A 15,476-nucleotide genomic window follows, 5' to 3' on the forward strand; every position below is an offset into this window, starting at 1 on the left:
AGTCATAGGGTAAAAAAAAATATACTTATGTCAGATAAGGGGATGAAAGAAGCAAAAAGAAATCAAAAAGTATAAATATATATTATATTATATTATTTTTTAATTTGAATTATTTAATTAAATAATTTTTAAAATATATCACTTTCATTTATTATCTTTTATTTTAAAATAAATTTTTATTTCTATTATTTTAACTCATTGAAATTTTTTTATCATTTAGTTAACCTTATTTTAAAAAAATATAGAAGTGTTGTTATACTTTATTATTGTTAGAATTATTATTATATGTTATATGAGATATTAAGACTTAGATATGTATGAACGTATTGAGAATTAATACATTTTTTATTTAAATTATATTATTTTATTATGACCGGTCTGACTCGATTTGACCCCAGTTGAACCCATGACCCCTGAGTTTGGCCGGTTCAATGATCGGTCTATTTTCAGTACCTTGTCTTTAACATAAGGCTTCATGCAATCTGCTTTAATTTAATAGCGTATAATTAATAAAGAGGGAAAAAAAAAGAAAAAAGAAAAAAGGGTCGCCAATAGCAGAGGTTGACGACCCGTGTCGCGGAGGCATCATCTTGCTACGTTTTGTTTTAAAGGGCACAAATGACTCCTGTGCAATCAAATTGGCGAAAGCAACGGACGGAGATTTTCATTCCCGAGAAATATCCCCAAGTAACCCCTCTAGCGATTATGTTGCAGAGAACCAGACGACGTTGCGAGGGCACTGCCATGGGCGCTATCGTTCTTGATCTTAGACCTGGCCTTGGAATCGGTCCCTTCTCACTTGGTAAATCGCTGCCATATTCATTGAGCGGTTACCATTTATTGTCGAATCATTCATATGCCTAATTAAATTGGCTTCAAATTTTTATCGTTTCTTGTTTGTTGTCTGAGATCTCTTTGAGGAAAGTGAAGGAGTCGATTTTAAAATTTTCTTATCCTTTTTTTTTTAGCCAAATTTCTTATCATTTGATCCGTTCGATTGAAGCGAACTCAGGAACATCACATAATATCTCGTATTCATTCTGTATTTGTCCTATACGGCTTGCTGAAGATGGGTAACATTTGAAGTATTTTCTGGGTTTTGCTTTTTACTAGTCGCGTATGCCTCTGTAACCACAGGTTGACTATTTGAAATTCTCTTAATCAATGGGACTGGAAGCCATATTGTTCTCCATGGCTCAGCTAACATGAAAATTCATGCTTATGAGATGTCTATCCTAAGAGCACCCATAGATTACTATGCTTGTACGTTTATTATTAATTACGCATAGCTTTTCAAATGTTGTTCAGGGATGCCCATATGTGAAGCATTTGCTCAGATAGAGCAGCAGCCAAACATATATGATGTTGTCCATGTGAAGTATTTTGATGAGGTTTGTGACACGCTGTTTGACTTCTTATGATTTTTTGTCATCTATGTTCACGTATACTCATACAATAATTGTCCATAGTTTCTTTAGAATTTCCTGGATTTCTATATTGGAGCATCTGCGTAGGCTGATTGTAATTCAACGATGTGTCTCTGTGAGACATCTGCCAGACTTATTTAATTGTTGTTTCAACCTCATGAATGTGCAGGAACCTTTAAAGTTGGATATTGTTATAAGCTTTCCAGATCATGGTTTTCATCTTCGGTTTGATCCGTGGTCCCAGGTACTTGTTCATATCTGTTGGAAGCTACTAAGCATCTAAGCCTACTTGGAAACATGAGAATGAGGTTAAGTTTGGCTAGTTTAAATTTTTTTATCATGTCATTGATAGGAACGATAACTAGCTTATTATGGAGGTGGACTGTAATTGTCCTTTCTTTCTGGTATAGCACCTGGTCTGATGGGAATGGTGACCGTCCTAATAGTTTGGTTTTTAATGTTGGGATACCATGAACAAAACACTTGACCGCAATCAAATCAAATCAGTTCTGAATTTTTAAGGATTCTCTTTGATAACTCCTTGGTTATTTTAGTTCTCAGTGTTTGTCTAGAACAGGTTATATTACCATTGGAGTTAATCCTATGTGTATGTTTGAATTGGATGGGAGATGATGAAGAAAATCATTTAGGGATCCTAAATACAAAGATAGTCATATGTTTTGTCACATTGACGTTTCCATTCCTGTCAGGAAGATATTTTGATTGGATGCTTGTAGTATTATTTTACAAATGTTGGTAGAGGGGATTTTCAACCATGTCTTTTTCTTCATTTTGAGCTGATTATTCAATTTCTCTATCTTGTGGTTCTTGTTGTACTGATCAATTCAAGTTCTCACACGTTGTTTCTATCTGTTACCGCTCATGCATAACAAGATGACTTTGTTGTGTTCATTGACTTAATGTATGATAACTACCTTAGAGACTGCGCCTGATTGAGATCTATGATGTGAAGAGGCTTCAAATGCGCTATTCCACTTCTCTCATTGGGTGAGTCTGTGGACTTAAAGTTTTACTCATATTTTTATTTATAGGTGTATTATTGACCATCATGTTAATTTCTAGAGGGCCATCAACTCTAGCTACTTTTGTTGCTGTCTATGCACTTTTTGGGCCAACATATCCTGGAATTTTTGACAAGGATCGAGGCATTTACACTCTATTTTACCCGGTACATATTTGGGATTTGTAATTCATATACATAAATATTTATATTCTAATTTTTTTGTCTTATTTTGGTTTTTAGGGTCTTTCCTTTGCATTTCCTATTCCAACTCAGTATACTGACTGCTGCCATGATGGAGGAGGTATTTATTTTATTTTCATGAAATTGAAATGTACCATTGGGTTTTCATATCCTAATTTGTTCTCTTTTGTTTCCTTTTTATTATGAAAGTGGAATTGCCATTGGAGTTTCCAGATGGCACTACACCAGTTACATGCCGTGTTTCTATATATGATAGTTCCTCTGGTAAAAAGGTTGGTGTAGGATCCTTAATGGATAAGGCTTCTGCTCCACCGTTACCTGCTGGCAGCATTTATATGGAAGAGGTTCATGTTAAGGTTTGGCTTCTTTTAGCCCTATGTCTGTCCACACTTCAAATACTGGGAATCTTGGGGATGATATTTTCTTGTTTTCATATATGCCTCTGGGAAGCTTACTTTTTACCAAGCTGTTGATTTCAGAGAATTTTTTTCTCCATTTTACTAAGTTTCTTGGAGTTCCGGGGTTTAATTGCTTCTCTATCTAATATAGCTGGGGGAAGAGTTGTACTTTACAGTTGGTGGTCAACAAATTCCTTTTGGTGCATCTCCGCAGGCAAGTTTGATGTTGCATATAATCAAGTCTGCTTTTACTTTCCCATTATCAAACTATTTTGCTGTCCATCCATTTGGTTTTTTTTTTCCTGGTCTGTCAATCTTGCAGTCAATCTAGTATTTTTTTTATGTGAACTGAGGTTAATGCTATGCTTTAGTTCCTTATTTATTTTCTCCATTTAATTATAGCTTTCTGCAATCTACAGGATGTTTGGACTGAACTTGGTCGCCCCTGTGGAATTCATCAGAAGCAGGTACCATCAAGTAATCTTTTAAATGGAACTTAATGCTTTGTATGTAGACTTTATGCAGAAATCAACAGATATAATTTGCAGTAATGTCTGAAAATTTTAAGGTCACTGTCTGATCTTTTTTCATTGTTAGAACTTAGAATCCTCAAATTCAGCGTCAGAGCACCTATTGAACTATATATTGCTGAAATAACACAATAAGCACTGCACCACTGATGTAAAAACAGAATATTCTCCTGGGTCAGATGCCTACAGCATACACTATCGCTCGCTATAATCACCAATTTTCACCTAGACACAGTCGGACCAGGACACTGATCTGTTAGAATAATTCTGGGTGATGAAGATTAATGAGACAGATGAGAGGGAAAGGAGAGAAGAACAGAAAGGCTGGAGAAGGGTCAGAGAAGGGAGAGATGAGGCAGAGAAGAAGTAGAGATGTAGGAGAGAAGTAGAGATTGAGAGAAATTAAGGAATAATAGGGACCTAGGAAGCACGGATACATTGATTTTGGTGGCGTATCCATGTCCGATATGTATTGACAGGGACACTCGCTCCCTGCGAGTATGTCTGTGTCCGACACGTTTTTTTTTTTTTTTTTTTGGGGCGACACGGCAGGACGCGGCTTTGATGTGGCAGACACGGCTTCTACACGGGACGCTGCGTTTTGCGTAAAAAATTTGACTAAATCCCTAATTCGCAAACCATTCAGTAGTTTGAATGTTTTCAGATCCTGCAATCTCTCCCCGGTCTCGTTCATCGCTCTCGTCCCTGTCTGTGCTTTCTTGTTTGTGCTGTTGTGAACCCATCCATTCTCAACTCGCAAGTCGCGTCTCGTTCTGTCTTCTGTGGTTGCTTAGCTCGTTGGTCTAGTCGAGGTTCTCGACTTCTCATCCTTCACTCGTCTCGTCTTCTCTCTTCTCTGCTTTAGTGAGTTTTGTTAGAATATCTCACTCGTCTTCTCTGCCTACTGTGATAGCATGAAACTGAAGCATATTTATTATTTTATTATGTTGCTGCTTTTTAGAAGTTTGATTATTATTTATATTATTCATTTAATATCTTGCTTTCCATGTGCACAGAACCTGTTGCTCTCTTTGTTTATTTTAGACTTTGTTTGAGTATGATTCTCAATGGTTCTGGTCCTGTCTTATTTTAGTTTATGTTATTTTCTTTTTTTTTAATTAGATATGGCTGCAACTAATAATTTTGGGGGAAGTATTAATTCAGCAGCTCGTAAATCTTCTATGAATGAGCTACAAAAAGAATGGCACTTTGGTTACTTTGTATTTGGTTGAATTGCTATGCATTTTTAATAGTTGCATTATTATTTATATTTATATAAAATTTTTTATATATCCCCGTACCCTATCCTAAAATTTTTAAAATTTACTGTATCACCGTATCATGCTGTATCATATCCGATACTCGTACCTGTATCTGTGCAACCTAGATAGGGACTTGCATAGTACTCATGTGTTCATTCAGAATGCCTTACAAATCAAATGTCTCATTATTTATAGGCTTCACACTCACACTCCCCAACAGCTAATTCCCAATAACTGTCATTTAAATCTAAACTAACTAAACTAACTAATATTTTACAAAACTATAACAGTCACCCTTACTACTCAAATGGATGCACCTTTTACTCTAAGTTACAACCTCAACACTCATACTAATGTGTTGCTGCTAATTACATCCGGCTTCATACGCATCACAGCAGCACAAAACACAAATCTCAGATGCTCAACAACTACCAAAGAAAAAAAAAACAAGAAAATGAAAGTGAAGAATGACAAATGCCAACCTTGCTATTCCAACCTAAAAAAGAAAAAAAGAAATGCCAACTTTCAAGAGGATGGCTTTCTCCCACCAAAACCAGATCTAGGATTCTTCTAGGGCCACTCCTTACTCAGCTTTTCCTTTCAACTACTTTTTAACTAGTCTTCCTTCCTCTTAATAATTACACTTCTTTTGTTCCTTCATTTTTCCACTTATCTGCATCAACTTTCAGGTCCTTTGTTCCACCATCCCTCCCCCTTTCCTTCCTTTTGACCCTTTCCATGTTTTGGCTGCATGTGTTGGCGGAATCCTGTCTTTACTCCCCCAGTTAAGATTCAAATTGTCCTCAAGGTGAGAATTAGACATTGGGCATGAATTGAAGCTCACTCTTTGATTAGTCTCTTCTCACTTAACATGCTCTGCCATATCTAATTTTTCTAGGCATTCCAAGTAGCTGGCAAAGTCATTGTCCACAAGAAAATAATTCTCTTGGTTATGATTATGTTTGCATCAGTTCATTGTTACTGTAAGGCCTTAAAATGTCACTCATGAGACTCTTTGAAAATTGGATCAGGGACTTACTCCCACAACTTTTCTTCCTAAGACCCAATTTCATGAGCGTTGGGTCCAAAGGGGAAGTAATTGTTTTCTCCTTCGTCTTGTTGTATTTCAACATTGGCCTGTTAAAAAGTTCCAATGTTTGAGCAACCATTAATGGCAAAGTTCATGTGGCTAGTTCCAGGGGTCTTCATTCCAGCTGTAGTTGTATGTTGTGACAATTTCCTACCAATATGTAATGGATTGTCTCATCTGATCTTGTCATGATACATGTAACATGGGCGTAATTTTAGACAGGGCTAATAGTTTTGGAAAAAAAAAAATTGAATCTGATCTTGTTATCTTGATATAATTGAATCTGATCTTGTTATCGTGATATTAAATTCTCCCTCTCCATGGATTATTACTATTGACTTGAAAGTTAAGCATTAGCTTTTCATTCTATGGAGGTGAAATCCCAGTATCACCATGAGAACAGATTGATTAGTGATATACAGAACTATCAAATGCTTTTGAGTATTATGTGGATGGATACTGAAAGATTAATCTTGCAGGTGGATCAAATGGTTATTCATTCTGCCTCTGATCTCCGGCCTCGAACAACTCTCTGTGGGGATTACTTCTATAATTATTTTACTCGTGGGCTTGACATTTTATTTGATGGACAGGTTTCACCTCATCCCATTCTTTTAACTTACGTACATTGAATGATAATTCACCATTCTGTGATGGATTTTCTCCTGTCTGTTGTGTTACAGAGTCACAAAATAAAAAAGTTTGTGTTGCATACCAACTACCCTGGTCATGCTGATTTTAATTCATACATGAAGTGCAATTTTGTTATCTGTGGCTCAGAGTGTAAGATATCTTCTATTTGTAGTATTTAACATTGATCTTTTGTACTGCATAAACGAGTAATGATTTTTTGCAAGGGAAGGTATAAGATCATTTTGATTTTCTCTCCAGCAGTTGGGGGATCTTTTCTGGATGGAAATGGCAGCAAACAAAAGGTCATAACACATTCCACAAAATGGGAACAAGTTAAGGTAGTTCTTTTTTTTTTTTTATGCCTTTCAACTATTGAATAATTTGGTGAAGAAAATGTGACATGCTTTGATATCAGTTTTCCTCTTATGATTGATTGAATTCATCTATGATGGCATGTATTTTAATCTTTTAGGCCTTTCAACTATTGAATAATTTGGCGAAGACAATGTGACATGCTTTGATATCCGTTTTCCTCTTATAATTGATTGAATTCATCTATGATGGCATGTGTTTTAATCTTTTAGGAAATTCTTGGTGATTGTGGGCGAGCTGCCATTCAAACACAAGGTTCTACTAGCAATCCATTTGGATCTACTTTTGTGTATGGGTATCAAAATATTGCATTGGAGGTGAGTTATTTTTCATTCTTGAAGTGTATACAGCTAACCTTTGCAATTAGAGTTTAATTTAGTGCGTGGATTTGAAGAGACTGCTAATCTATGTTCTGGTGATGGTAGCAGGTGATGAAAAATGGTTATATTGCAACTATAACTCTCTTCCAGTCATAATCAAATCGGTGCATCCTTTTAATCACGTGTCTTTTAATGTTCTGTATTTTTTTCCTTCCTTTTTTGTGCAACAGATTAGCACCAATTATTTTCTATTGCAGGCTACTGTCATGTATAGATCAAGGTAGCTTGCTGCGAGCCAGTACAAGACCCATGTCTTCATATCTCCCAGCTTCAGTCGAATTATTGCTCGGCTGCATGTATCGATTTAACGGGTTATCACTCGGAGGATTGAGCCCGTGGGCATCCTTAAGTGTTGCTAATTATTCTTTGTTCCTTCGATCGCTCGTCATTCGAGCAACTGTCTAGCAGGGTTGTGATTTCGCAGGGAGCAGCAGTGTTAAAGTGTGTACAGTCACGTGTAAAAAAACGATTCACTCGTCAACATCATGGTAACTGGTAAGGACAAAAATTGTACAGTTACATTACAAATTGTACGTGTTATATAAACTGTTTATATAGGTGTAATTTTCTTAACCTTGGAAAAAGTTTTTTTTTTTTTTTGTTGGAGAATTACTTTAAGGTCTAATTCAAGACAACTAGTTACTCTCAGGTTTATTAACAGCTGAACTTAACGGTTGTTATTCTCCTGAGTCCAATTGTTAATGGACTGAGGAGTAATTAGTTGTCTTGTGTGGAACCTTTAAAGTAATTCTCCCAATTTTCTTTGCCCCCAAGTTTTTATCACCTTGCCTTTCTGGTGAATAAATGACCTTTGCAAGGCTAGGCAACTAGCTCGCATAATAAGGCCTAAAATGCAGCCGTCATGTTAAGAAAACCAATTCAGTCATTGATCCGGTTGAAAGACTAATTCACAATTTAATGGTCAGAATGTGATTTGAATTGTGGTTTGATCAATCATAAATAATTTGATATATTTTAAATAATCCATGTTTAAAATAAAAAGAAATAATTATATTTAATAACATATATGAATTATTAAATTCCACACAAAATAATGTGTAATAAAAACTGATATCCATCTATATTCCATCAGTTTAATTCAATATATATATATATATATGCTTTTTTCATAATTTGTAATTTTAAAATATATACTTACATATATTTCCTTTGCATATTTCTTGCATGTGTTCATTTTTTCATTTATCAATAGTTAGTACAAATGTATATAAATTATTGTTTATAAAAATGAATTAAAATTTAAAAAATAAAAATTTAAAAATAACAGGACCAATTCGACCAATTTTTTTTTTTTTATTGGTTCTGCCTGTTTTGATTAGTTTGAGGCCGTTTAAGCAACTTCTAAATAATCAGTTCCCAAATATGGTGGTTCTTTGTATAATTAAACTGAACTTAAGGCCAGTTCTCAATTCAATCAATCAAGCCTATTGGTCCGGTTCTCGGAACACTATCTATATGACGTATAATTGATTGATATTGTATCGTTGAATGAATAACTAAATCATGGTCACGCAAATTCTATCTTGCGAAGGATACCTAGTACCATGAAGTTACTCAACATAATCAAAATTTTTTTTTCTATTTTTAACTGATTGATTTGTTACTCTATTCTAAATCACTCACATCATAGTTAGTGTTATCAGTTAGGAAATGAAACTAATGTTTGGTTTGGGGGAGAGGAGGGAAAAACTTGATCATATTTTTCCTCTCCTTCTCTTGATGAAATTTTATTTTTAAAGAAAATGTCACATCAAAGTTGGGATCCATAGTAAGGGCAAAACTTGAAATTTCGCTATTGAAGATATATTAGACCTTTTATACAAAAGCTCTTTAACGTTGATACCAGATGATGATCTGCGCTCTTGTGGCACAAAAAATATAAACAACAATTTATGTGATAAATTAAATTAAAATATAAAAAAATTATATTTTATGAGAAATGGATTATAAATTTCAATTTATTTGGTATCTTATTTAAACTTTATTATTCTGTGTAAATTAAAATTTTAAAAAGAAATTTACTAAGTTGCATACCTACTTTTTTTTATAATTTATATAAATTAAATTTATAATTTTATTACAAGTCGCACATTCATAATCATTTTTTGATACCCATTTCTCTAATTTTTTTTTTAATCTAACTCATTAAAATCTCCCCTTCCCACCCCTTAAATTCATTTCTCCAATTAAAGAGGGGTCAAATTAATAGAAGTTAAATACTTAGCAAATAATAACTTGATAATTTTAAAATAAATGAGAGTTCTTAGAAGATGTAAAATAGAATTGTATAAGTAATACAAATAATTGATTATATCATTTAATTCCATACACATACTATTGTTTAGAAGATAGAAATAAAAAATAATTTGTTTAATTTTAGAATTTATTCCCATCATTTATACTCAAATATAAACAAAAATTAATAATTAATGAATCAATTATCAACAAACAAAAAAAAAATAGTCAAAGTACGAAGATCCGTGGCAGTAGCTCTTCCAGCACTACTCGATCAAGGAACACAAGTAACTTGTCTCATTTGCAAAGACTACTCAATGCGTAAAGAAATAAAGAAGAATGAAGGAAACAATGACTGAACGACAAATAAAGAATCGGCTCTCCATTAGGAAGTGAAGGTATTTACAAATTACAACCATGAAAGTCTTCATCAGTGAAAGTAAACGGTTGTCTTCTAAAGTTCTAATAAAGCCAGACGAGATGCTCTATTATCTACAGCTGCCACAAACCACAGCTGCAAATCATCGTCACTTTTAACTCCTAAAACATCTAATCTCGAATTCTCAATCTTTGGGGAATAAGGTGCTCACTTTATTTACAGCAGTAGAAAATCTGGAAGCTAAAATTTCTACCATCATATGTTGTTCAACATGCCCCTTAAAAAAGTCTCTTTTCTACTGTTTTACTTCAGAGGCAGCCAATTTACTTACAAGACCTTCGAACCAAGAACGCAAGCAATCTTACAAATTAGTGCAGAGGATTAAAATAAAAGTCGTGCAGTATAAACATGCAGGGTGTTGAATAACCAAGGTGAACTCCTTTCTACATATACCAGTGCTCCTTAAGGGTTGGCTGTTGAACTCCTCATTTGCCGAAAGAGGATGTTTACACTTTCCCAACAATGTAACTTGCCAACGTGAGAAATATGTCACTATCTTTTGCTCCCCCAGGGCTTGATGGCGTAAGATGCTTGCAAAAATTGAACTCACTAGTTGCATAATTTATGGCTGCCAAGAAGAAAACCATCACACACAAATATGCTGGTGCTTCTAGCTCAAGTTTCAACTTGCTAACGAAATAGACCTGTTGTAACTCTAGACCAAATATTTGAATTTTTTTTTTTAATGTTTCGAAAGAATTTACAGTCGCTGTTTTGGAAGGATGCAATACTTAGAAGTTTACCAAGTTTCTTTTTGACTGGTGCAAAACCGCTTTCAAAATGAATTCTGATGGGATTCCTCAGCCCCACAATAACTAGGACATAATAATAATGACCTTGTAAGGTTAACTTCTGTCAGTTGCTTCAGGGAAAGGAAATAATCATTGCTTTTCACAATATGTCACTGATATGACATGCAGGGACCTGAAGATGATCCTCCAAGGCAAGCTGGGAAACAGACTTGACAAAACGTGACTAATTAAGCACGGTAGTGGAGCTTGATAGCAAGAATCAAACATTTGGCGGATTGAATCATGACATGGTTGTAATGCCTCCTCTTTTAAAATATATTCCCAAACTCCAGTTTGTCTAATTTTCGTATGAATCATGACGACCTTAGTTATCATGACAACATTTGGCGAATTGAATAATGATTTTATTTTCCTTCAAGCCTCTTAGAACTTAAAGTAAGTAATCATTCATCTTAAGCATGTATGAACTAGGACAGAGATTTCTAACTAGTCAGAGCAAATTGACTTCTTATTCAATCTAACCTGATTATTGGCAGCTTGTTCATGTATTTTCTGAGGCTTCATGTTCAAATCAATCATGTTAGTTCCCATCATGGCATGACCGTCAGCATCATGTTCAGGTGCTGCAACCAGAGCTAACCTATGATTTTGTTGTCCCTCTCCCACATTTATTTTAGGCAGAGGATTTTGTCCTCTTTTAGCCCCACCAGGTTCCAGAGGCAGTGAAACTGAGTTTTCTGGAAGACCAGTTTTATCTCCCGGAAACTATGGAGCAAACAGGCACACATAGATAACACAAAATATGGCAGCAAGATCAGAAATAATTAAGAACAGCTTAAGGTGGAAGGAGAGGCATACCTCAACTCTCTGCCTAAAAAGAAGATATCTTCCATGCGTTCTTTTACCCCCAACATGAACCATCATGTCACACTGCAAGCAAAGTGAACTTCCATCTGTCTCGCAGTAGAAGAACGCTGCATCCAAGTTCAAAAGGCATCACATAAGCTTGAGGTAGAATAAATTAGGATAAAGATTGAGAAAGGAAACTGTCTACCAGGTGCATTTTCACAAATGTCACAGCGAGGGACATCGCTAGGACTCGCCAGACCAACCCTTACATGCCGGCCGGCCAGCTTATTACACATATGAACCTGTCACTCAAATAGATTAAACTCCAAGCCGTTGATTCAAAAATCGTTGACCAGGATCAACGTTACCGGATAACATGACCTTTGAGTTAGCATTGGAAATACGCGGAGAGAGAAATAGAAAGGAGGAAAGAGCTTTTCTAGTCCAGTGTTCTTAAATTAAAATACCAGCAGTCAACTTTGTTAAGCGATTCAACAGGTAAAAGAAGCTACCTTGTGGTCACAGGCACGGCAGAGGGCAGCCTCATCAGCGGCGCAGAAAACGATGGCGGCGGCGCTCTCGCAAGCGTCACAAAGCGTTCTCATAATTGAAAGGCGGAGGCAGTTTCATTGCTGGAAGTATGAAATACAAGAGAAGCGAAGGAAGTGAGAAGAAGAAGCAGGACGGAGAAAAGAGAAGGGGAGAGAGAATCACCAAATCCATGTGGGTGTGATAGAGATTCGATGGTTATTTTGGAGAGATTTGGAGGTGGGGGACCTTGGAGACAGATGAGTGTTGGGGCAACGAGAAGAAACCATACTTTATACACAGGTGAATGGGAGTGTTAATAAAGGAGTGTGTGTCAATCGCGTTCAACTCCAAGTAACTTCACAGCCACAAATCCAAACCCACTGTGCCTTTGACAGCTCCCCGCCCCTCATTCTCACCCACCACTTTTCAAAATTGGATTATACCAACTTCTCTCCTATTTTATTCCAAAATTACTTTATCATATTATAAGAATTCATTTCACAAATAATTAACATCCATGTATTGTCATCTATTTTATGCTGCAGATCGTGTACTTCCTCTTATTTATAAAACACTTTTTAAAAATAATTTTTAATTTAAAATATAAAATATTTTATAATAATTAAATCACTTTTTAATTTTATTTCTTTTTAATTAACATAAAAATATTTAATATAATTAAATTATTTTTTAAATGTTATTTATTTTTAATTAGCATCAAAATATTTAACATAATTATATTATTAGTTAAAATTAAGGATAAAAATAAAAATATATTTCACCTTTTTACGATATCAAAAAAATTAATTTTTTAAAATACATAAAACTGTTAAAAATATGCTATAATAAAAGTCGAAGGGAGTATTTTATAATGTCTCCATCCTAATTTCTTTCTAGCTCATAAATGATTGAACATGTTGCAATTTTTTTATCCAAAAAAGATGAATAATAAAGAAATCGAAAGATAAATATAAAAAGCATGTATATGTGAATACTTTTTCACTGCCCTCGAGTGAAAGTTTCGACACAGTCCATTTTTTCTGAAGGTTTCTTTCTCACTATTAAAATTTATTTTTTAAAAAATATTTTCTCCTTCAGTTTGAAAGCTGCTCAATCTCAGTCACCATATATATAAATCAGACTCATTTTCAGTAGATTATATGAAATCGGGTCTCAATTGTCAAACTGTATAAATGGTGCAATTCGATAAACAATTTTATTGAATATATTGAATTAAACGTTAAAGTCCAGTTTTTATCTTGAACTATTTTCATAGGAGTACAAAAGCAATAAATTAAATAAAATTTGGATGTTCAAAGATTGTGAAACTTCTTCCCTTCTAATAATTTTAATTTGAATGTGCCGAAAAACTCTAGTCCCTATCATTTATAAATCATAAGATGTTGTAAAATATAGTTAATATGAAAAGTAGAGATGGACAAGATAATGCAACAAAAATGAAGAGAAAACAATGGAGGAGAATTCTTATTCCTTAGTGTACATATGCTTTGGACATGGTCTCTATTTATAGGCCTCCAACCATTTAAGTCCTACTCTAATGTTACAAAGATATAATGAGGCCTATAATGGTGTATTATGTAACATTTGAAGGTTATAAGCTATTAAGAATAGAAACTCCTTCCATGTCATTCATGAGGACATTAAGAATAAAGGATTCCTAAGGGTTATGAGTTATGGACATCCATGACAAAATAATTATAATACTCCCCCTTGGATATCCATAACAAACATTGCGCCTCCTTAAAACCTTACTAGAAAAAATTCAATGGGATAAAAACTTAATGAAAGAAGAAAAGTACATAATATTTTAAATATTCACTAATGTTGTCTCATTAAAAACTTTTCTAGAAAAATCTAGTGGAACAAAACCTTAAAAAGGGAAAAATAGTACAACATAATATTTACACCTTATAATCTCCCCCTGGTAATAGTATCACTCCATTTCCCTTAATGACATCATCACTTTATGTCTCTGAGTCTGTGCATTCCAATTCCATACACTAACTTCTCAAATGTCGAAGTTGGTAGTGTCTTAGTAAATAAATTTGCAAGATTATCACATAAGCGAATTTGCTGAACATTTATATCACCGCTCTTCCAAAGGTCATGAGTGAAAATTTTTTTGGAGAAATATATCTTGTTCTATCTTCTTTGATATATCCTCCTTTTAATTGAGCTATGCACACTGTGTTATCCTTAAATAATATTGTTGGAATCTTTTATTCCAACAATAAACCACACATCTGTTGGATATGATGGATCGCTGACCTTAGCCAAACACGTTCTCTACTTGTTTTGTGAATTGCAATTAGTTCAGCATGATTTGATGGGGCAACAGCTAAAGTTTATTTTGTTGAATGTCAAGATATTGCTATACCCCCACAAGTAAATAAATATCCAGTTTGTGATCTACCTTTATGTAGATCTAATCAAAATCCTGCATCTGCATAACCAATAAGTTGTGATCCAAATTCATTAGAATAAAATAATCCCATATCAATTGTTCCTCGTAGATATCGAAATAGGTATTTAACTCCATTCCAATGCCTTTTTGTTGGGAAAGAACTAAATCTTGCTAATAAATTTACAGGAAATGCAATATTAAGTCTTGTTGAATTAGCAAGATACATCAGTGCACCTATGACATTAAGATATGGTACTTCAGGACCAAAAAGTTCTTCATCTTCCTCTTGAGGGCGAAAAGGATCTTTTTCTCATCAAGAGATCTTACAACCATCGGAATAGTTAATGGATGCATTTTATCCATGTAAAATCGCTTCAATATTTTTTCAATATAAATTGATTGATAAAGAAAAATTTCATTTGCTAAGTGCTCGATTTGTAAATCGAGGAAAAATTTTATTCTTCCTAAATATTTTATTTTAAATTTTTTCTTTAAACAATCAACTACTTTTTGAGCTCTTCAGGAGTTCTAATTATATTTAAGTCATCCACATAGACAGCAATTATAAAAAAAAAAAATCTAACCCATTTCTCTTTATAAAAATAAATAGAGAGATTGGATCATTTTTATAACCTTCATTCAATAAATATTCACTAAGATGATTATACCACATCCTTCCAGATTGTTTCAATCCATATAAAGATTTATGCAAATGAATTGCATATTTTTCTCGAGAATCTTTACATGCTTCTGACAATTTGAATCCTTCAAGGATTTTCATGTAAATTTTTGTATCTAAAGAGCCATATAGATATGCTATAACAACATCCATTAGGTGCATATTAAGTTTTCTGTGTACTACCAGACTAATCAGATATCTTAACGTGATTGCATCCACCACAGGAGA

The 15,476-nt window shown here is 34.1% G+C and overlaps 2 protein-coding genes across 8 annotated transcripts; one reads left to right on the forward strand and one right to left on the reverse strand.

The window, feature by feature from the left end:
* The first annotated feature begins 599 nt into the window (after positions 1-599).
* On the forward strand, positions 600-7,890 carry LOC129311888 (PHAF1 protein At3g51130). Of its 2 annotated transcripts, none has more exons than XM_054954373.1 (15): positions 600-802; positions 1,309-1,391; positions 1,597-1,671; positions 2,368-2,435; positions 2,511-2,616; positions 2,692-2,752; positions 2,842-3,008; positions 3,202-3,264; positions 3,470-3,517; positions 6,412-6,525; positions 6,616-6,715; positions 6,824-6,903; positions 7,150-7,254; positions 7,366-7,421; positions 7,515-7,890. In XM_054954373.1, the coding sequence occupies exons 1-14, from the start codon at positions 619-621 to the stop codon at positions 7,411-7,413; spliced, it is 1,302 nt and encodes a 433-aa protein (XP_054810348.1). In that variant the 5' UTR covers positions 600-618; the 3' UTR covers positions 7,414-7,421; positions 7,515-7,890. The 2 variants fall into 2 exon arrangements, with proteins under 2 accessions (XP_054810348.1, XP_054810349.1); XM_054954374.1 differs by having other exon boundaries at positions 603-802; positions 6,827-6,903.
* A 2,039-nt stretch (positions 7,891-9,929) lies between these two features.
* LOC129311612 (B-box zinc finger protein 18-like) lies at positions 9,930-12,563 on the reverse strand. Of its 6 annotated transcripts, none has more exons than XR_008593333.1 (7): positions 12,328-12,563; positions 12,126-12,245; positions 11,819-11,915; positions 11,623-11,738; positions 11,287-11,529; positions 10,849-10,960; positions 9,930-10,580 (listed from the first exon to the last, which is right to left on the reverse strand). XR_008593333.1 is itself a non-coding variant. In XM_054953973.1 (6 exons), the coding sequence occupies exons 2-6, from the start codon at positions 12,216-12,218 to the stop codon at positions 10,904-10,906; spliced, it is 606 nt and encodes a 201-aa protein (XP_054809948.1). In that variant the 5' UTR covers positions 12,219-12,245; positions 12,328-12,562; the 3' UTR covers positions 9,930-10,903. The 6 variants fall into 6 exon arrangements, 3 of the variants coding, with proteins under 3 accessions (XP_054809948.1, XP_054809947.1, XP_054809949.1); XR_008593332.1 differs by having other exon boundaries at positions 10,849-10,972; XR_008593331.1 differs by having other exon boundaries at positions 10,756-10,972; positions 12,328-12,562.
* Between the last annotated feature and the right edge of the window lie 2,913 nt (positions 12,564-15,476).

This window comes from Prosopis cineraria, unplaced genomic scaffold (genome assembly GCF_029017545.1).
Source record: "Prosopis cineraria cultivar Desert tree isolate PC_DT_omini unplaced genomic scaffold, ASM2901754v1 PC5, whole genome shotgun sequence".
Classification (NCBI taxonomy): domain Eukaryota; kingdom Viridiplantae; phylum Streptophyta; class Magnoliopsida; order Fabales; family Fabaceae; genus Prosopis; species Prosopis cineraria.

What these genes read in the sequence shown, in the direction of transcription:
- LOC129311888 (XM_054954373.1), top strand. Translation starts at nt 619, where the DNA reads ATGACTCCTGTGCAATCAAATTGGCGAAAGCAACGGACGGAGATTTTC. An exon ending in TGTTATCTGTGGCTCAGAGT is followed by an intron (nt 6,716 to 6,823) that starts GTAAGATATCTT and finishes TTTTCTCTCCAG; the next exon opens with CAGTTGGGGGATCTTTTCTG. An exon ending in CAAAATGGGAACAAGTTAAG is followed by an intron (nt 6,904 to 7,149) that starts GTAGTTCTTTTT and finishes TTAATCTTTTAG; the next exon opens with GAAATTCTTGGTGATTGTGG.
- LOC129311612 (XM_054953972.1), bottom strand. Translation starts at nt 12,218, where the DNA reads ATGAGAACGCTTTGTGACGCTTGCGAGAGCGCCGCCGCCATCGTTTTC. An exon ending in TTTTTAGGCAGAGAGTTGAG is followed by an intron (nt 11,530 to 11,622) that starts GTATGCCTCTCC and finishes TTTGCTCCATAG; the next exon opens with TTTCCGGGAGATAAAACTGG. An exon ending in AACAAGCTGCCAATAATCAG is followed by an intron (nt 10,973 to 11,286) that starts GTTAGATTGAAT and finishes CGTTTTGTCAAG; the next exon opens with TCTGTTTCCCAGCTTGCCTT.